This window comes from Mobula hypostoma, chromosome 22 (assembly GCF_963921235.1).
Source record: "Mobula hypostoma chromosome 22, sMobHyp1.1, whole genome shotgun sequence".
Lineage (NCBI taxonomy): Eukaryota > Metazoa > Chordata > Chondrichthyes > Myliobatiformes > Myliobatidae > Mobula > Mobula hypostoma.
This window is the reverse complement of record NC_086118.1, coordinates 53294375-53317243: the sequence shown is the minus strand read 5'-3', so window position 1 is coordinate 53317243 and position 22869 is coordinate 53294375. Positions and strand designations below refer to the sequence as shown.

Below are 22869 nucleotides of genomic sequence, written 5' to 3'. Positions count from 1 at the left end.
AGATTTTACTGCTGATGTTGTAGGGTATATCATTTAATGTGTTTTCTGTAGAAGCAGTGTGTTCTGCTGGCAGTGTTTGGGTTACTGTTAAAGATAAGGGATGCTTAGGAATGTGTGTGTCATCCAATCAGGAGGGAGAAGGTTCTAGAGACCACAGAGGGAGCAGCTTTTGTTTCAGAAACTGAGGGGAGTTGAGTTCTTTTACGGCAGGAGATGGAGAGAGAACAAGCTCAAAAGAACCAGTGGGAATTCACAATCCACTGGAGTCCAAAAGGGGAACTTTTACCAGGAAGCGGTGAATAGGAGTTGGCGCAGTGAGTACATTGGAAACAATGGCTTTTGGAAGATTTGAGCTCCACCTATGCACATGTGACCATTTAATTATATTGGGCCCGTTTTGTTTTTTACTTTCTTTTCTTTAATAACTCGTTGGTTAAGTTAACATTCCTAAATATACTTCCTTTATAGTTGCATTCCGTGTACAACTGTTATTTCTTGCCAACTGGCGATTGCAGGAGGCAGTAAATCACACAGCATTCACATAAACTGGGGTTTGGGTGGGCAAGACATTCCAACCTCATGAATTTGAAGGGACCTAAGTCATATACACCCTAGACGTAAACACCCTACACATACAGAGCCTGAGAAGGGTGGTTTCTTCGCTGTGGAGTCCAGTGGCTGTTAACGAGGGGCTAATGAACTGCATTTCCAGAGACCTAGTAAAAAGGTGGTTTCACACAGATGAGGAATTTCTTTAGCCAGAGGGCAGCGCATTCATTGCCATTGATGGCTGTGGAGAGCAAGTCACTGGGTATATTTAAGCAGAGGTTGTTGAGTTCTTGATTAGTCAGGGCATCAAAGGTTATGGAAAGCAGGCAGGAGAATGGAGTTGAGAGGGATAATAACCAGCCATGATAGAAAAGTGGAATGGACTTGTTGAGCCAAATGGCCTAATTCTGCTCCCATGTATTATGGTCTAACATGTGCCTGGCATTTCAAAGCACTCTGCATTCACCCTCTGGGGAGTTCAAGAGACTCTTCATCAGATACTGTATATGGTTCTCTTCTGTGAGGATTTAGCTCCAGCCAGTATCCTGTTCTATTAATTACAAATTCCACTACCCTCCCATCAGTTGTTTATGAGAAAATGTTTGTCAATTACTATGAGACAACACAAGAATGTATCTATTAACCTTTAAAATTAGAATCCGCCACTAAACTAAATAAACTATTAATAGCAGTGCTTCAGACTCTGGCTGAGCGGTACCACAACAACAACCTCTGGCTCAATGTCAGCAAGACCAAGGAGCTAATAATTGATTTCAGGAAGAGAGAACCGGAAATCCATGAACCAGTTATCAGAGATGAAGAGGGTCTGCAACTTTAAATTCCTCTGAATTATCACTACTTTACTTTACTTTACTTTATACTTTATTGTCACCAAACAATTGATACTAGAACGTACAATCATCACAGCGATATTTGATTCTGTGCTTCCTGCTCCCTGGATTACAAATGTTAAATATTAAAAATATTTAAAGTAATAAAAATTAGTCAATATTAAAAATTTAAATTATAAATAGAAAATAGAAAAATGGAAAAGTAAGGTAGTGCAAAAAAACCAAGAGGTACGTCAGGATATTTGGAGGGTATGGCCCAGATCCGGGTCAGGATCCGTTCGGTAGTCTTATCACAGTTGGAAGGAAGCTGTTCCCAAATCTGGCCGTTATGAGTCTTCAAGCTCCTGAGCCTTGGGGTGTTAGCTGGGTGGGTCGTGTCCTTGATTATCCTGGCAGCACTGCTCCGACAGCGTGCGGTGTAAAGTGAGTCCAAGGATGGAAGATTGGTTTGTGTGATGTGCTGCGCCGTGTTCACAATCTTCTGCAGCTTCTTTCGGTCTTGGACAGGACAACTTCCATACCAGGTTGTGATGTACCTCGAAGAATGCTTTCTACGGTGCATCTATAAAAATTAATGAGGGTTTTAGGGGACAGGCCAAATTTCTTTAGTTTTCTTAGGAAGTAAAGGCACTGGTGGGCCTTCTTGGCAGTGAACTCTGCTTGGTTGGACCAAGTCAGGTCATTTGTGATATTGACCCCAAGGAACTTAAAGCTTTTGATCTGTTCCACTTGCGCACCACCGATATAAATTGGGTTGTGCGGTCCGCTACTCCTTCTGAAGTCAACAACCAATTCCTTCTTCTTGCTGACGTTGAGGGATAGGTTATTGTCTTCGCACCATGCCACCAGGTTCTTAATTTCCTTTCTGTACTCAAACTCATCATTACCCGAGATACGGCCTACAATCGTTGTGTCATCAGCAAACATATATATTGAGTTATGAAGAAAGTATGGCGGCACATCTGCTTTCTTAGAAGTTTGCAAAGATTCGACATGTCATCTAAAACTTTGACAATCTTCTTTAGATTTGTGGCAGAGAGTATATTGACTGGTTGCATCACAGCCTGGTATGGAAACATCAATGCCCTTGACCAAAAAAGCCTCCAAAAAGTAGTGGATAAGGCCAGTCCATCATGGGTAAATCCCTCCCCACCATTGAGCACATCTATGTGGAAAGCCCATGCTTTCTTCTCGCTGCTGCTATCAGGAAGAAGATACTACCAGGTTCAGGAATAGTTGTTATCCCTCAGCCACCAGGCCCTTGAACTGGAGGGGATAACTTCATTTGCCCCATCACTCAACTGTTCCACAACCTATGGATTCACTTTCAAGGACTCTTCATGTTATATTCTCGATATTTAATGCTTTATTATTATTATTATCATTTTTTCTTTTTGTATTTGAATAGTTGGTTATCTTTAGCACCTTGGTTGTTTATCCATCTTATTGGGGGTTGTCTTTCATTGTTTCTATTGTGGTTCTTGTATTTACTGTGAATGCCAGCAAGAAAATGAATCTCAGGGCCGTACATGGTAACATATATGTACTTTGATAGTGAATTTTGTTTGAAGTTTGAACTTTGACTCTGGGCAAAAACTCCTATGTGTAACAGCAGCAAACATGAAGATTTATGTCTTGTAAATCTGTGGCATTTAAAATATCAGTATGAGGGGTGATTGATATGTTTGTAGCCTAAGGTAGAAGGAATCGATTTTAGGAAAACCTAGCACATTTATTTTTCCTACATTTACACATTTAGGCTAGCAGCTGTGGAGCATACGGATCCCTTCTCTGTAGAAGTCAGTGTCTTGGACCTCCAGAAGTGGTCCACAGCATGGGGTGATTGATAATTTCGTGGCCTAAGGTAGAAGGAGATGAGGAGAAACTTCAACCTTTCTGTATTTTCACTCAAAGAGTTGAACTGCACGTGCATGTAACGAGAGCTGTATAACTCATCTCCTTCTACCTTAGGCCACAAACTTATCAATCACCCCTGCTGTGGACCAGCTGGAGGTCCAAGATGCTCTCGTTACATGCACGTGCAGCTCAACTCTTCGAGTGATAATGCAGAAAGTTTGAAGTTAATAACTCATCTTCTTCTACCTTAGGCCACGAACTTATCAAGCACCCTGCTGTGGACCACTTCTACAAAGAAGGGATGTATATGCTTCACAACCACTGGACTAAGTGTGTACGTGTAGGAGGGGACTATGTTGAAAAATAAATGTGCTAGGTTTTCTAAAATTGACTCAATCTACCTTAGGCCATGAACTTATCAATCACCCCTCGTCTGTCTGATGATGTCAGTAACAGGTCATAATCTGCACCCATCACCTTGCTGCATCCTCTGCATTATTTCACTGGGAGCCACGCATGCAAACGATAACTTGACAAGTTTACAAAGAGGAAGACGTCTCTTTGGTTCTGTACATATATTCTTTCATTTTTGCTGGAAATTGGAATGAATGGTTCAGAATTGGAATAATGTTTCTCCAAATTCCGTTCACCTATTCAGCATTTTTGAGTCAGTTGCACTGATATAAATTGAATTATTTTCATAAGTAACTTGAAATTGGAATCATAAAATATTAGAAGCACCAGTGTAGGTCATTCAATCCTTCAGGTCTTTAGTTTTATTTAGAGATACAGTATGGTAAAAGGTCTTTGAGGTGGTAACATGAGCCTGCGCCAACCAATTACACCCATGTAATCAATTAACCCACTAACCCATACGTCTTTGGAATGTGGGAGCAAACCAGAGCACCCAGAGTTTATCATGAAACATACACCTTCACCTTTTGCCTTTTCTAAATCAGCTCTTTGGTCTGTCCTGTGAATCGAGAAGCCTACAAATCTGATCGACATATCTGGGAGAAAGCTCCATCTTATTCAAACATAGAACACAACAATCTCTCATTTCCTTCCAATACAGCAATCTTACCCACAGGTCATCAATTTTGTTATCCAGTGAATGCACATTCACTGAGAAAATGCTGGGTAGAGGGGGGTCTATGATATTTTACTGAGATTATTAATCTTTTATTTTTAATCAATGTGAATAGAAAGTCCATCTTAGGAATGGAACTATTTCAGATCAGCTTTCAGAAATGCAAAATAACCCACACAAACCAATTCTGATCAAAGAATTTTAAAATGTAACAAATTTCAATGTTTTCTTGAACTCAGATCCACTCCAATCAGTCACAATTAATATCAGCAACAACTGTATTGCTGGACTTAAGTAGTTCTGATGTTGTTTGGATTTGACTCACATAAAATCTACTCAAAAATGTTACAGATTTATCAGGCAGCAGATGAGCATATTCAATTAAACTGCATATTAACCTTTTGTCTTAATTAATCCATTAACTGAGATGTTTGCCAAATCAGGACAAATTGCTGTTTGCTCGTGAGATTTCATCAGTGTGTTACTGGATGGCACAGTGACGCACCACTTAGCAATTCCCCTCACAGCTTCAGGAGACCTGGTTTCAATCCCAACCTCAAGTGCTGAGTGCATTACCATGATTCCGTAGGTCCATCCCACATTCAGATATGTGTTGGTAATAGGCTGCTCTGGTCGAATCCAGATCTCATTGCTTGTGTGGCTCTATAGAACGTTGTGGGCATGCAGTGTTGACATCAGAATATGTGGCAACTCTTGCAGGCTGCCCCCAGCACATTCTTGGGTATGCAGGTTATTAACGCGAATCAAACATTTTACTTTATATCTTGATATACTTTACATGTAATAAATAAATCTGAATCTGAATCTGAATCTGCTGCAAGCTTTCACTGTGTGCAGATAAGTGTCAAAAGAACCAAAAAGGAATGGATGGAGTTTAGAAGAATGAGGAGGTGGCGGGTGTGGAATCTCACTAAAACCAATTGAAGATTGAAAGGCTTAAATGGAATGGACGTGGAGAGGATGTTTCCATCTGTAGCAGGTCGCTTCTCTGCTAGGTGACTTCATGGACACAATGGGCTGAACTGCTGCCTTCTATGCCATTGTCATAAAAGGTGAACTTGGTGCACATCTTGGATGCTTGTAGATTCACTTCAATATCGTTGGATTTTTTTAAAGGCATATTCTCATTTTCCTTGAAAGTATCCGGTTTACGATGATGCTGGTGAAGCTCAGTGACTACTTACCAGCAGCAAACAAAACAAAGAAAAAAAACTTATTACTTTATTATTCACACTTTTTCTGGTAAATAATCACTGTAATCAATAGCCTGTAACTTCCTTCCTCAAGTTGAGCTTTTGAACTGCCTGTTCGACTGGGCAGTATTGCAATATGAACTGAAGTCTCAAAGGTGCAGGACGGTTGCGATGTGATGTGTATGGATTGAATTGAGGCAGCTTAACTATTGCTCACATGAGAGTGAGAAATGAGCCATTGCTAGAGCCAACTTGAAGGGGATTTGATGCAGCAGAACTTAGGCAAGGTGTTTAGAGGCAAGGCAGAGTCCAGGCACAAGAATGAGGAAAGATCCGAGGCTTGATTGATTTAAGTGCCAGGCCAAATTGGAAAAGTTGGGTACAGGCCAAATCAAAGAGGTGGGTCTGGGCTCAAGAGCATATCGAGCCAGCAGGGCTGAGGTCCGAGAATAAGGAATGAACCGAGGTTTGGATGATTTATGCACTGGGCCAGACTGAAAAGATTGGGGTGTCAAGACCGAAGGCAAGGGACAGCACAGTTTAGGTCACTGCTCCATAAGGTTTACTTGACTCTTGCGCAGAACTGAGACTGTGGCCTCCAACTAACAGGCTCCTGAATCTGCTGTAGACTCACTTCTGCGAACTTCTGTTCTGAATGTTATTTGCTACTTTTATTGTTTGCATGATTCATTTTTTTTTTGCACATTGGGTGTTTGATGGTCTTTTTATTAATAGGTTCTATTGGGTTTCTTTGTTTTGTGGCTGCCTGTAAGGAGATGAATCTCAAGGTTGTATAATGTATAACATACTTTGATAATAAATGTACTGTAAATTTTGAATTTTGAAATTCATCCTCTGCCAATACCATTAATGACACTGTCTGGTACTTTGATGGAAATGAGTTTGGAAAATTAATGCAGTAGTACTCTGCAGTGTTTAGCACAACTGACTGGGGATAAATTTATGGGGAATTTTTCCTTCTTTCTGAGTCTGATTTTTTAAAATGCCATCATTTGTTAAAACAAGGAGCTACAGAAGCTCCTTTTGCTGTGCTTCTTTTTCTTCCTGGTATCATTAATAGAATGTGCTGTCTATTAGTTATTTCCTCCCCACAATACACTATTACTTGTAATTTATGTTTGTGCCCAAGTGTCCCGTCCAATTTCGCTTCATTGGTCATTTATCCTTTCAATATTATAAATTAATATTGTAGCTTCACTCATTCCTGCCAATTCTGCACAGATGAAAACAAGTTTGGGTAATATTGAAAATCTTTACTTCTCTGAGTTAACTAATTTGAACCTCAGTCTTCCATGGTTCATCAGATTTTATTTTATTATATTAGATTTATTATTCACACGTACAGTAGTGCTAGAAAGTTTGTGAACCATGTTGAATTTTCTCTGTTTCTATATAAATATGAGCTAAAATGTGATCAGATCTTCATGTAAGTCTTAAAACTAGATAGCGAACCCATTTAAATAAATAACGCAAAAAATTGTTATACTTGTTCACTTATTTATTGAGAAAATATGATCCAATATTACAAGTTGGAAAAAGTATGTGAACCTTTGCCTTAACAGCAATAACTTCAACCAAATGTTTCCAGTAACTGTTAACAGTCCTGCGCATCAGCTTGGAGAAATTTTAGGCCATTCCTCCTGACAAAACTGCGTCAACTCTGGGATGTTAGTGGGTTTCCTTACATGAAATCATTGCTTCAGATCCTTCCACAACGTTTCTATAGGTTACGGTCAGGACTTTGACTCAGACATTCCAAAACACAAATTTTCTTCTTTTTAAACCATCCCATTGTTGATTTACTCTTGTCTTTCAGATCATTGTCTTGTTGCATTTTCCATCTTCTATTAAGCTTCAGGTGATGGACTGCTACCCAGATATTCTCCTGTAAAATGTCTTGGAACAATTTTGAATTCATTGTTCCCACAACAATTGCAAGCTGTTCAGGTCCTGAGGCAGCAAAGCAGCCCCAAGCATTGATGTTCCTTCCTCCATGCTTCACAGTTGGGATGAGGTTTTGGTGTTGGTGTGGTGTGCAGTGCCCATTTTCCTTCAAAAAGTTCAACTTTGGTTTCATCTCTCTACAGAACATTGTCCCAGAAGTGTTGTAGAACACCCAGGTGGTCTTTTTGCAAATTTGGGACATGTAGCAATTGTTTTTTTTGGAGAGCAGAGGTTTCCATGAACACTATTCTTATTCAGTTTTTTTCTTAAAGTGGACACATGAACAGAGACTCTAGCAAGTTCTAGAGATTTCTGCAGGTCTTTTACCCTTGGGTTCTTTTTAGAACCATGGAATATTACAGCACAGAAACAGGCCTTTTGGCCCTTCTTGGCTGTGCTGAACAATTTTTCTGCCTAGTCCCACTGACCTGCACCTGGACCATATCCCTCCATACACCTCTCATTCATGTACCTGTCCAAGTCTTTCTTAAGTGTTAAAAGTGAGCCCGCATTTACCACTTCATCTGGCAGCTCATTCCACACTCCCACCACTCTCTGTGTGAAGAAGCCCCCCCGAATGTTCCCTTTAAACTTTTCCCTCTTCACCCTTAACCCATGTCCTCTGGTTTTTTTCTCCCCTAGCCTCAGTGGAAAAAGCCTGCTTGCATTCACTCTATCTATACCCATCATAATTTTATATACCTCTATCAAATCTCCCCTCATTATTCTACGCTCCAGGGAATAAAGTCCTAACCTATTCAACCTTTCTCTGTAACTCAGTTACTCAAGTCCCAGCAACATCCTTGTAAACCTTCTCTGCACTCTTTCAACCTTATTAATATCCTTCCTGTAATTTGGTGACCAAAACTGCACACAATACTCCAAGTTCGGCCTCACCAATGCCTTATACAACCTCACCATAACATACCAACTCTTATACTCAGTACTTTGATTTATAAAGACCAATGTACCAAAAGCTCTCTTTACGACCCTTTCTACCTGTGACACCACCTTTAGGGAATTTTGTATCTACATTCCCAGATCCTTCTGTTCTACTGCACTCCTCAGTGCCCTACCATTTACCATGTATGGTCTACCTTGGTTCGTCTTTCCAAAGTGCAATACCTCACACTTGTCTGTATTAAACTCCATCTGCCATTTTTCAGCCCATTTTTCCAGCTGGTCCAAATCCCTCTGCAAGCTTTGAAAACCTTCCTCACTGTCCACTACACCTCCAATCTTTTTATCATCAGCAAATTTGCTGATCCAATTTGCCACTTTTTCATCTCCTTTGGCATTGCATATTGTGCTCTTGATGTGATCTTTGCAAGATGTCCACTCTTAGGGAGAGTAGCAACAGTACTGTGTTTCAAGCAACACACATCAAAGTTGCTGGTGAATGCAGTAGGCCAGGCAGCATCTCTAGGAAGAGGTACAGTTGACGTTTCGGGCCGAGACCCTTTGTCAGGACTAACTGAAGGAAGAGCTAGGAAGAGATTTGAAAGGGGAAGGGGGAGGGAGAGATCCAAAATGATCGGAGAAGACAGGAGGGGGAGGGATGGAGCCAAGAACTGGACAGGTGATTGGCAAAAGGGATATGAGAGGATCATGGGACAGGAGGCCCAGGGAGAAGGAAAAAGGGGAAGGGGGAAAAACCCAGAGGATGGGCAAGGGGTATAGTCAGAGGGACAGAGGGAGAAAAAGAGAGAGAGAAAGAATGTGTGTATATAAATAAATAACGGATGGGGTATGAGGGGGAGGTGGGGCATTAGTGGAAGTTAGAGAAGTCAATGTTCATGCCATCAGGTTGGAGGCTACCCAGACAGAATATAAGGCGTTGTTCCTCCAACCTGAGTGTGGCTTCATCTTGACAGTAGAGGAGGCCGCGGATAGACATGTCAGAATGGGAATGGGACGTGGAATTAAAATGTGTGGCCACTAGGAGATCCTGCTTTCTCTGGCGGACAGAGCGTAGGTGTTTCCTCCACTTGTAGATAATTTATCTTACTGTGGACTAATGAACACTCAGGTCTTTAAAAATGCTTTTGCTGCTTTTTCTGGCTTCATGCTTCTCTACAATTCTTCTTCTAAGGTCCCTTGAAAATTGTTTTGATCAAGGCATGATGCACATAAACAGATCTTTACTGAGAAGAGCTGGACTTTGTGTGTCTTTTTTATAGGGCAGGGCACCTTTGCAACCCACACATCCAATCTTAACTCATTGATTGGAACACCTGACTCCAAATAGCTTTTGTAAAAGGCATTACCCCAGAGGTTCACATGCTTTTCCCAACAAATACATGTAATATTGGATCATTTTTCTCAATAAATAAATGAATGAATAATGTTTTTGTGTTATTTATTTAATTGGGTTCTCTATCTAATTTTAGGACTTATGTAAAGATCTGGTCACATTTTAAATCATATTTATGCAGAAATAGAGAAAGTTCTACAGGATTCACACACTTCCCAGTACCACTGTACATCAAACAGAGAAATGCGTAGTTTGCGTTAACAAGGATGCGATGGGGGCAGTCCGCAAGTATTGCCACACCCAGCACTAACACATCATGCCGGCAATGTTCAGCAGAGCAACACACAGCCAATATACAACATGACAGCCAAAACAGCAAAACAAGCCCCTTTCTTCCTCCACCCCCTACTGGTGATCACTGACCCTCGGCTCAGGACCTGCTGACCATGCTCCTTGACCTTGGGACTAGCAGGAGATGTTGCAGGTCTTTGTCCTCTTGACCTGACCTTCATCTTCAGGGATTGCTGGAGTCCAACATTCGGACCTGCCCGCACAGACCTCCTTCATGTGAAGATCTTTATGTTCCCTTGTTTTCAACTTATGTCACAAAGATCAAATACATCTTGGTGAATAAGATAAAAAAAGAAAGATTTAAACTCACAAAGCATTTCCATATATATGGCGCTCTGAAAACTTATTCTTGCCACTCATGTCTTTGCTGATCTTTACTGCTTACACATCCCTGCAAAGTGAATTCAATCTCTGTGTCCATGTACACAAATCCTTTAATAGTTTCCCTACTGTGACCTGTACAGCCCTATCATTACATCCCTCCACACATTAAACTCCAATGTCTTTTACATACCCCTTTTCTCTGCCAGTTGTATTTCACACCCACTCTCTCAGCTGTAACCTCTCCTGTTAGCTGCTTCTCAGTCTGTTCGGAACCTGTCATTTGACCTTTATGCGTTCTATTCTTATGGAATGGTATTTCCGTGTGAAATGACTGAGATATTTTACTACATCATGGATGATAGATAAACTCAGACTGCATTTGTTATCATTTCTTTACAAATTTTAAATAATGGCCTCCAATCAGCTTTGGATTACATACATCAGGCAGTCAAGCTGTTGATTGATTATGGCGCAGTATTCTACACAATCATATCCTCAGTACTAATCAACAATTACCAAACCCTGGGCTTCTGTACTTCCCACTGCAAATGGATCCTTGACTTCCTCACTGGGAAACTACAGTCAGTGCATATCAGAAATAACATCTCCTCCCTGGTGACAATCAACATAAGTGCACCTCAAGGATGTTTGCTCAGCCTACTGCTCTACTCTCTCTACACCCACGACTGTGTGACTCAGCACAGCTCAAACATCATCTATAAATTTTCCCAAAACACTACTATTGTTGGCAGAATTTCAGATGATGACAAGGAAATATGTAGATAGATGGATAGATACTTTATTGATTCCAAAGGAAATTACAGTGTCACAGTGGTATTATATGTGCACAGAAATACAAATATTAGAAGAGAAGCAAGAAAAAATAAAAATGTGACCTCAAACAATCTAGCAGGAGGGGGCCATCACTTCCCCGGCATGGGTTGACACATTATAGAGCCTAATGGCCGAGGGTAAGAATGACCTCATATAGCACTCTTTGGAGCAACGCTGTTGTCTAAAGGTGTTCCTCTGTTCAGCCAAGGTGACATGCAGAGGGTGAGAAACATTTTCCAGAATTCCCAGGATTTTCCATAGGGTTCTTTGTCCCCCTAAGGAGGGGTACAAGTGTGAGATAGATCAGTGGTGTTGCAACAATAGCTTTGCTATTAAGACCATGGAATTGATTGTGGATTTCAGGCAGGGAAAGTCGAGAGAACACACATTGGCTCTCTTCAAGGGATCAGCAGTAGAAAAGGTGAGCAGTTTCAAGTTCCTGAATGTCAACATCTCTGAAAATCTATCCTGGGCCCAACATATTGATACAATTACAAACAAAGCATGACAGTGGTTATATTTGATTAGGCGTTTCAGAAGACTTAGTATGTCATCAAAGACCCTAACAAATTTCTATAGCTGTTCCCAGTGAGGAGAGCATGCATCTCCATCTGGAATGCCACTACACCGGATCAGAAAAAGCTACAGAAAGTTATATGCTCAACTAGCTCCATCATGGGCACTAGGCTCTCCAGCATCAAGAATCTCTTCAAAAAGCAATGCCTTAAAAAGAATTCATCCATCTTTTAGGATCCCCATCATCCAGGACATGTCCTCTTCTCAGTGTTATCATCAAGGAGGAGGTACAGGAGCCTGAAGACACACACTCAATATTTTAGGAACAGCTTCTTCCCCTCCAACATCAGATTCAGAGTAGAGATAGCCCAGGAAATTATAAACCAGTGAGTTTTACTTCAGTTGTTGGTAAGTTGATGGAGAAGATCCTGAGAGGCAGGATTTATGAACGTTTGGAGAGGCATAATATGATTAGGAATAGTCAGCATGGCTTTGTCAAAAGCAAGTCGTGCCTTACGACCCTGATTGAATTTTTTGAGGATGTGACTAAACACATTGATGGAGGTAGAGCAATAGATGTAGTGTATATGGATTTCAGCAAGACATTTGACAAGGTACCCCATGCAAGGCTTATTGAGAAAGTAAGGAGGCATGAGATCCAAGGGGACATTGCTTTGTGGATCCAGAACTGGCTTGCCCACAGAAAGCAAAAAGTGGTTGTAGGTGGGTCATATTCCACATGGAGGTCGATCACCAGTGGTGTGCCTCAGGGATCTATTCTGGGACCCCTGCTCTTCGTGATTTTTATAAATGACCTGGATGAAGAAGTGGAGGGATGGGTTAGTAAATTTGCTGATGACACAAAGTTTGGGGGTGTTGTGGATAGTGTGGAGGGCTGTCAGAGGTACAGTGGGACATCAATAGGATACAAAACTGGGCTGAGAAGTGGCAGATGGATTTCAACCCAGATAAGTGTGATGTGGTTCATTTTGGTAGGTCAAATATGATGGCAAAATATAGTATTAATAGTAAGACACTTGGCAGTGTGGAGGATCAGAGGGATCTTGGGGTCCGAGTCCATGAGACACTCAAAGCTGCTACACAGGTTGACTCTGTGGTTAAGAAAGCATACGGTGCATTGTCCTCCATCAATCATGGGATTGAGATTAGGAGCCAAGAGGTAATGTTGCAGCTATATAGGACCCTGGTCAGACCCCACTTGGAGTACTGTGCTCAGTTCTGGTCATCTTACTATAGGAAGGATGTGGAAACCATAGAAAGGGTGCAGAGGAGATTTACAAGGATGTTGCCTGGATTGGGGTGCCTGCCTTATGAGAATAGGTTGAGTGAACTCGGCCTTTTTTCCTTGGAGAGACGGAGAATGAGAGGTGACCTGATAGAGGTGTATAAGATGATGAGAGGCATTGATTGTGTGAATAGTCAGAGGCTTTTCCCCAGGGCTGGAATGGCTAGCACGAGGGGGCACAGTTTTAAGGTGCTTGGAAGTAGGTGCAGAGGAGATGTTAGGGCTAAATTTTTACGATGAGAGTGGTGAGTGCGTGGAATGGGCTGCCAGCGACAGTGATGGAAGCGGATACGATAGGGTCTTTTAATTTAGAGAAGATCCATTGTTCAGTTTTTGAATCTAGCTAAGACTTTTATACATTGTGGGGACCATTTTTGAGTTATTTTCAAAATCTTTGATTTGTTGTTAAAGTACGGATGGTGACTAATAATGAATTTTATTATATGATAAGGGGTTTTTTCCCCCTTTTTTCTTGCTTTTCCTAACAGCTCTGACTTTGGTAGTGGGTTTAGACTTTTTTTTCTGTGTAACAAAATTATTATATTGCAATATTACGATTTAATTTAATTTTTATGAATACAGGGTTTTGTGATGGTAATTGTATTCTTAATATAATGTATTTGGTACTATTTAATTTTTTTCTTTTGACTTATAATATATATCTTCTTGTACTCTGTATTCTTCTATGTAAAAACTAATAAAAATATTGAAGGAGAGAAAGAGACTCCTGGACAGGTACATGGAGCTCAGAAAAATAGAGGGCTATGGGTAACCCTGGGTAATTTCTAGGGAAAGGACATGTTCAGCACAGCTTTGTGAGCCGAAGGGCCTGTATTGTGCTGTAGGTTTTCTATGTTTCTATTTCTGAATGGATGATGAACCCATGTACGCTATTATACCTAACTATTTTAAAATTTTTTGCTCTCTTTTTGCACTAATTTAATTTGATTCTGTGTGTGTGTAGACATATATATCTCATTGTACTTTGTAGGTATTTATTATTTTGATTTGCACTGTACTGCTGCCACAAAACAACAAACTCCATGACATATGCCAGTGATATTAAACCCAATTCTGATTCTGAGTTCCTTTTTCTCTGCTTTCTAAGTTTCAACAAAGTCTAGCACTAAGTGGAATTATTTTGACTGCATGAAACTTTTATCAGCAGCAAACAAATTTCTAGTGACTGGTTAATTGACCAGTTCACTGAATTATCTTTGCACTGGCAGAAGATATTTTATATCCTACTTAATTGTAGTGTTCAGAGAAATTTGTCAGTTGAATTTCACAAATCAGTCGATGAACTAAACAACAAATATTGTTCGCGACAGATGTAACCACTCACATCCCTCTTCACGTCGGCGGTACAGCAGTGGACACTGAAAGCTGTTTCAAAATCCTGGGAGTGCACTTCACGCACAATCCCTCATGGTCCCAGAACGTACTCTACATAATCAAAAAAACTCACCAATACTTTCAACTTTCTGAGGAGACTGAACAGAGCTGGGCTGCACTCAATACTCACAGCCTTCTCCAGTTGCGCAGTAGAGAGCATCTTACCATGCTGCATCATTGCATGGTACAGGAGCTGCATAGCAGTGGACAGGAAAGCTCTATGACAGGTAGTCAAAACTGCCCAATGCATCACTGGCACCAGTTTACCTGCCATACAGAAAGGTGCCAGAAGAAGGCCAGCAATATCATGAAGCATCCCACCCACTTTTCTCATGGACTGTTTGTTCCATTCCTATCAAGGAGGAGGCTACATAGCATCCACACCAAGACCACCAGACTCAAAAACAGTTACTTTCCCTAAGTAATGAGGTTGATCAATACTTCCACCCACTAACCTATCCCACCAGCACTACTATATCATTTCCTGTCAATGACTTCATGCACAGACACGCCTGTACCTAGCATCACATTATTTACAAAAAATCAATCTATGTATATAAGCAAACTTAATTATATATTTTTTTACTATTATGTTCTTATTCTGATTGTGCTGCTTCATCGAATCTAGAGTAACAGTTATTTCATTCTACTTGACACCTGAGTACTGGAAATTACATTAAATGATCTTGAACAAGAGAAAATCTGCAGATGCTGGAAATCAAAGTAATACACACAAAATGCTGGAGGAACTCAGCAGGCCAGGCAGCATCTGTGGAAAAGAGTAAACAGGCAATGTTTCATCAAGACTGGAACAAAGGGATGAGAAGTCTTTTTTTTGGCATTTTTAGTCGATGTGCTATTTTAACTCAGTATGCTCAGTGTAAGTTCATTATCAGACATACATACAGACAAATTATTCACAGTAGATTGCAGAGCTCCTTTAGCCTTCTGCAGCATTTGTGGCTGAGCAGATTATAACCTCAACTTTACTTCCTTACTTATCTCTGGGAACTTTCGACCCTCTTGCTTAACAAGAATCTATCAACCTCTCACTTAAAAAAATATTCAGATACTCTGCTTCCACTGTTCTCCAAGGAAGAGAGTTCCAGAGATCCTAGGCCCTTTGGGAAAACAATATAGTTGTATCACTTGTGTCCAGGATCAGAGAAAGTATCATTTCATTTTAGCTGGAGATACCTGAACCTTAAACTTCATATAAAAGACAGACGATTAAGATACACTGTTTATCTCTTCTAACGTGCTTCATACCAAGTGCATTAACCATGTCCTGGCTGAACCTGGGAGATGGATGTATTTTCACTTGCTGTAACTATTGAACTGTAAGTAATTATAATTCGATGCCAGGCTGCAATTTGCTGGAGTTCCCAAACTCAACAGACAACCAGGAAGGTACTTATCCTTGGGTTTTGCTGCAAGTAGAACTTACCTTGGGACACATCCAGAGCCCTGGGACCAAATCATCGACTTCAGTAGTGGACTGAAAATTTAAAGACAAAGGGAGGAGAAAAGAATTAATATTTAATGGTCAGTGAAACCAGATAACTGCTGGTTAGTGAGCTTTATGTCAGTGGTGGGAAATTATTGGAGAAAATCCTTACTAAGGGGTAAGATTTTATACATTTGGAAAGGCAGGGGCTGGTCAGAGAGAGTCAATGTGGCTTTGTGAAACTCTATCTCACTGATTACCTTGAGTTTTTTGAGGTAGATTAAGATTGATAAAGGCAGTGTGGATGGTTTTGTCCCCAGGACTAAGTGTCATCAGAGAACACTAAGTGTACCCAAGTGGGATTATTGTAACATCGATTAGTATTAGCAAAGAACAAGCAAGTTGAAAGGGGAAGAAATAAAGACTGATAAAAAGATATTATGAGAAGAGAATGGTATATAAAAGGAGCTTAAACATTATTTACTAGTTTTAAATAGCAGGATTAAATAAGTAGAGTGAATCTTTTGAGAAATGAAATATAAACTTAGAGAGTAGGGCAAGGCTAGCATAATTAATGAGTGCCTTGTTTCAGTGTATACACAAAAAGAAGATGCTGACAAAATATTAGTAAAAATAGAGATCATGGAGGTGAATAAGGTGAAAATTGGTAGGCAGAATGTGCTGGAAAGGCTGCCTTTGTGAGGAGGAACAGGCTCTTCAGCCCATCAAATAGATTAGTAATCAAATGGCTAACTAAACTAATCCCCTTTGCCTAAACAATGTCTGATTCCTTCCATTTTTCTTATATTCATCTCTTTAAAGCACATTCCAGGTGCCCATCATTCTGTAAAAAAAAACCCTGACCCTTACATCTCCCTTGAAATTACCCCCTCTCATCTTAAGTGCATGTTCTCTGGTATTAGACATTTCAACACTGTGAAAAAAATAATGCCTGTCCATTCTATCTATGCGTCTCATAATCTTATAAACCTCGATCAATCTCCCCCCAGCCTTCACTAGTCCAGAGAAAACAACCCAAGTTTGTCCAATGTCTTGTTATAGCATTTGCCTTCTAATCCTGATATGAGATATATAGGAGAACATTATGTTTCTTAAACCAAGTAACAGAGAAGGTTGATGAGAAAAATACAGTGGACTCTAAGAGAAGATTTTATAAAGCACCACAAAAAGGGGTAGTTAGCACAACTGCCCATCAAATAGAAGAGTTAACTTAAATAAAAATAGATTTATTTAAGAACAAAAAAACACAGTTGGGGTAAATGATTCCTTTTCAGACCAGACGAAATAGACAGTTTTATTAAAGGTCATTAACAGTAAGCAGTAACCTTTGAGTTTCCACTGATGATTTGCTGAGCATTTCCAGTATCTTCTGTTTTAATTTCAGATTTCCAGCAACTGCATTTTTGTTTTTTAATGACTGATCCTCAAGAACTGATGCTTTTTTTTGATATGTACAATAACTTGGATGTTGGAATACAAAGTACAATTTCAAACTTTGATCATGATACCAAACTTATAGTCGTGACAAACCCTGAGGATGACAGCAGTCAAATGTAATAGGACATAGATATGTCAGCTGAACAGATAGACAAATAGCAGATTCATTTATTCAGATTTATTTATTACATTGAAACGTGCAGTGAAATGTGTTGTTTGTGTCAATAAGCAACACAACCTAAGGATTTGCAGGGGTTAGTCCACATGTGTCACCACACATTCTGACAACAATATAGCATGCCCACAACATTCAGCAATAGTTGTATTCAGGAACAGAGGAATTTTTGAATTTATGTGAACAGATCTTTAAAATGGCAGGGTGTATTGGAAGCAACACACACAAAAAATGCTGGTGAATGCAGCAGGCCAGGCAGCACCTATAGGAAGAGGTACAGTAGTCGATGTTTCGGGCCAAGACCCTTCATCAGGACTAACTGAAAGAAGAGATAGTAAGAGATTTGAAAGTGGGAGGGGGAGGGGGAGATCCAAAATGATAGGAGAAGACAGGAGGGGGAGGGATGGAGCTAAGAGCTGGAAAGTTGATTGGCAAAAGGGATACAAGGCTGGAGAAGGGAGAAGTGTGGTTACTATATAGGATCTTGTGTACAAAAGCAGGGATATTGTGCTGAAGCTCTGGATATACACAACTGCAGTAGGTGTAAATGAGCAGCTGAGTGAATGTGGATTCAGTTGTCTGAAGGGCCTGTTTCTGTGCTGTATCTCTATATAATTCAATTTCAATGTATCAAAACAGTTCTAGTATCATAAATCTTGTGTTTTAAATTCCAAATCTGAATTTAAAAATTAAAACTTGAATCTGTACATCACATGGACATTACAAATTTCTCCACAAAGGGGAACCAACAATACAGAATACAGTGATTTTGTGTGTAATGCTACACATCCTAGGAGAGCTACATTATCAGATATGTATATTGTTTTGGAGAAAAATTACTATAAATCATGTGTCAAAAACACTAGTGAGACCAATAGGTTTTCAATAAAATTTTTAACATTACCAAGTTAAAACTTAAGATTAATCTGTCGAAGACATGAAAAACAATCATGTCATAATTCAGTCTGCAAGCTTAAGAACATATTGAAGTTACAGGTTATGAATATTAAAAGAGTGAATAATCATCAGTCCACATCTTAATTATGAGTGTTCACTTACTCCTGAAGACCTGATAAACAATAGTTATTGTGCTGTACACACTCAATGTTACCTCATCCATTGTTGGACCGAATGAAAGCACTGAATTAAATAATGATTTACCAAACAAACTTCAATGCAGAATTAAATTATAGCTGAAGATGCATAAGCAATTACAGAACTATTAAATAGTCAGCATTGCTTTGATATGTTGATATGTTGGACCATGGACTGAAACAAATGAGAAGTGTTTGAGAATAAAAATAAATAATGTACCTGAAATGAATAAAAACTGTGTGTGTGTGTGTGTGGACTGAATGCACCCAGGAATACATGATGAAAGCGTGCAGTCCAAATGTCTGACTGTAAGTACATGACTACAGTACAACTTCCAAGAAATTTTGGGCCAGTGCTAAGATTTGAAAGAGTACTTCATTGGTTGCAAAGGGTAAAAAGAAAATTTATTTCATTTGTGTCTCAAAGGTATGACTACTTATTTTTAGACGGTGACTGGTAGTTTTCAGACTTTCTCACAAGAGGAAATATCTCCATAACTACCTTGCCAAGACAAACACACAGTACAGTACAGGCCCTTAGGCCCATGATATTTCTAACAACACTTAGAAAGAGCATTGGTAATGGGCAGATCTCAGGAGATCTAAAGGGATGTTGTATAAGACATTGATAAGGTCTAATTTGGAGTTTTGCATACAGTTCCTACCTGCAGGAAAGATATCAATATGATTGAAAGAGTGCAGAGAAAATTTACAAGGATTTTCTGGGACTTGAGGACCTGAGTTATAGATAAAGGGTGAATATTTAGTATTTTATTCCCCAGAGCATAGAAGAATGAGGGGAGATTTGACAGAGATATACAAAATTATGAGTGGTATAGATAGAGTAAATGCAAGCAGGCTTTTTCCACTGAGGTTGTGTGAGTCGAGAACTAGAGATCATGGGTTAAGGGTGAAAGGTGAAATGTTTAAGGAGAACATGAGGGTGAACTTCTTCACTCAGATGGTGAGACTATGAGACGAGCTGCAACAGAAGTGGAAGATATGGGTTCAATTTCAACATTTAAGACAGATTTGGATAGTTACATGGATGGGAGGGGTTTGGAGGTCAATGATCCACATGCAGATCAATAGGGCTAGGCAGAATAATAGTTCAGCATGGACTAGATGGGCCGAGGGCCCTGTTTCTGTGGTGTAGTGTTCTTTGACTCTATGCCTCCATGTCCACTCTGGGATGAAGCTACTATCCAGTCCACAAAGGAATGAAAATAGAACAGGACTTTTGATCACAAGACATTATGAAGTCGAATGGGAAGGTGCAGGTTCATATAAGCAATGCCATGTGCCATCAATTTCTGGTCTTAGTTGTGCTGTCAGACATGCTTTATAAAGCTCATGTCAACTGGAAAGAATGGAATTTCAGAGAATGAGTCCTTAGACAATATTATGTATGTCATCTTCAGAGTAGGTTGACTTGTCCAAACTTTTGTCCAAGAAGATAAAGGAAGGCAAAAAAAACCCTCTTATTTTCTGATTCATTCCACACATTCCATCTTCCTAAAGTGTTTGTAACTTTGAACAAAATCATTGCTTACATGCAGGGTATAATATTATTGTGTGCCTTATGTGTGCAGTCCATTTGCCGTCTTGAATGGAAGTGTTTGCTCCACAGTAACTTTAATGGCTGTGCAGTTAGACTGCAAGAGGAAAATTGGAACTACTTCACCTAACATGAGATTTCCTTGTGTTTCAGGACCTCAGGTATTTTAAGTCAGAGAAGACACAACGAGGCATGCTAAAAGAAGGCTGGAGGGAGACTCAGAAACCTATCATGTGCTCCTATAAATTGGTGACTGTGAAATTCGAAGTTTGGGGACTTCAGACAAGAGTGGAACAATTTGTGCACAAGGTTAGTCCAAAAAAACTGAAGTGCGAAATAGCAGGTAGAAGCTTGTAAGTAATTGTAATTGTCCAACACAATCTGTTTTGGAGACTGTTCCAAATTATCCGGTAGAGACTTAATACTGTGGTGAAATTAGTCCAGTCCTGATGAAGGACCTTGGCCCAAAACGTCAACTGTTTATTCCTCACCATAGATACTGCATGACCTCTGATTTCCTCCAGCATTTTATAAGTGTTGCTCTGTATTTCCAGCATCTGCAGAATCTCTTGTGTTTAGAGATTGGTCTGTATCAGTGACTTGAAAGTGGCTCAAAGCGAAACAGCAGTTCATTTTCCACACTGCACAATATTTCTTCCTCAGAGCCTAAAAATACCATGTTTTCTTCATATTTTAATTTTTCTTTACAACACAGAAGCTCTTTCGGTGCACCAAGGTTATGCCAGGACTCAAACAACCCCAACGATCCCAGTCCCTGAATTATTTCTCTGTTCACTCACACATGCTGATCAACATGCCCTAATTCTCATTTACATTGGGAGCAATTTCTAGTGACTAACTAACCTTGCACATCTATAAAATGTGGGAGGAACCAGGAGTACCCATAGGATCATAGGGAGAATGGGCAAACTTCGCACAGATGCTGCAAGAGGTCAGAATTCGGCCCAGGTTTCAGAAGCTGTGAAACAGCTATTCTATATTTGAAGCACCACAGAATATGGATCCACAGTTTCTAAATCAGCATAAATCTGGAGTATATTTCCTCAGCTACAAGGATTATTTGAGCCTGCTTCCATTTTAAGAACAGCAAACTGACAGGAAGGCAGTTCCTCACTACCTTCAACATTTTTGTTGAATAAAAGCACAATAGCTTAGCAGTTAGTGCATTGCTTTACAGTGCCAGTGATGGAGATTCCATTCCAACCACTGTCTGTAAGGAGTTTATACTTTCTCTCTGTAACTGTGTAACTTTCCTCTGGGTGCTCCCACAATTCAAATACATACAGGTTAGCATGTGAATTGGTTACATGGGTGTAATTGGGCAGCACCAGCTCATTGGGCTGGAAGTGTCTGTTACCATACTGTACCTCTTTTTTTTAATCCAATATATTATCAATAGGTTTGCCTCTATCATGACTGAAAACTATGACAGTTTTTCTCAGTGCTAACGGTTTCTGAAGTTCCCATTCCAGCATGTCAGTCCATGGCCTCCTCTATTGCTGTGATGAGGCCACAAGTCAGGTTGCAGGAGTGCCACCTTATATTCCATCTGGGCAGTCTCCAACCTGATGACATGCACATCAATTTCTAGAAATTCTGGTAATTGCCCCCTTCCTTCACCATTCCCCCAATCCCATTTCCCTCTCTCACCTTATCTCCTTACCTGCCCATCACCTCCCTCTGGTGCTCTTCCCCCTTCCCTTTCTTCCATGGTCTTCTACCCTCTCCTATCAGATTCCCCCTTCTCCTGCCCTTTATCTCTTTCATGAATCAACTTCCCAGCTCTCTACCTCAGCCCTCCCCTTTTCCGGTTTCACCTATCACCTACTCTTCTCCGTGGATTGTCACCTTGTCGTGGTGGAGAAGCTTGTGTGGTCCTGTGATCCCGAGAGCAATGCCGTCTGGAGCTATGCTCCTGGTAGGGTCACCCATGGCGGTAAGGTCGAGGGTGAGGTCCCTGACAAAGAACAATTCAACCAAGACCTCAACAGTGGAACAGGTGGACAAAGTTACTTCGAACTCAACGGCTGTGAAGGTGGATGAAGACTGCAACAAATCCATCAGCTCCAGTCATCGTAGTTTCCATGCCATTGGAATCAGTTGGTTGTTTTGTGAAGTATCGTGTGCTTCTTGGAGTGCAACATCAAGTACACATTAAACAAATACACACACAGGCATCTTCACTTTGTGGGCCACTTCTTCAGAACGAAGACCATCATCCTCGACCTCAAGGGATAGCCACGACGACGACAATGATCATCTACCATCTTGTACTTCTTCCTCCCCTCTCCCAATCTTCTTGCTCTGACTTCCTATCTTTTTTCCAGTTTTAATGAAGGGTCTCAGCCCGAAATATTAACTGTTTACTCTTTTCCATAGGAAATTACAGTGTCACAGTAGCGTTACAAGTTTTTCCAGCATTTTGTGTGTGATCCTCCAGTTTCTGAAGTAGATTCTGTTGATCACTTGTAATCAATGCATCTTTCAGTCCTATCATGAGCAATGCTCATGAACAATCATTCCTCTTTAAGTTTTGAGAACCTGGGAGAATATAATGTAACTTACTCCTTCAAATATATCCAGACTTGCAAAATTTACATAATTCCAACA

The 22869-nt window shown here is 40.2% G+C and overlaps 1 protein-coding gene across 1 annotated transcript in view; it reads left to right on the top strand.

The window, feature by feature from the left end:
• Positions 1–22869, top strand: part of pitpnc1a (phosphatidylinositol transfer protein cytoplasmic 1a) — a 328993-nt gene that overhangs the window by 290630 nt on the left and 15494 nt on the right. The window contains exon 10 of the mRNA XM_063030617.1: positions 20392–20547. Coding sequence (XP_062886687.1) covers positions 20392–20547 — 156 coding nt within the window. The remainder of the gene's footprint in view (positions 1–20391; positions 20548–22869) is intronic.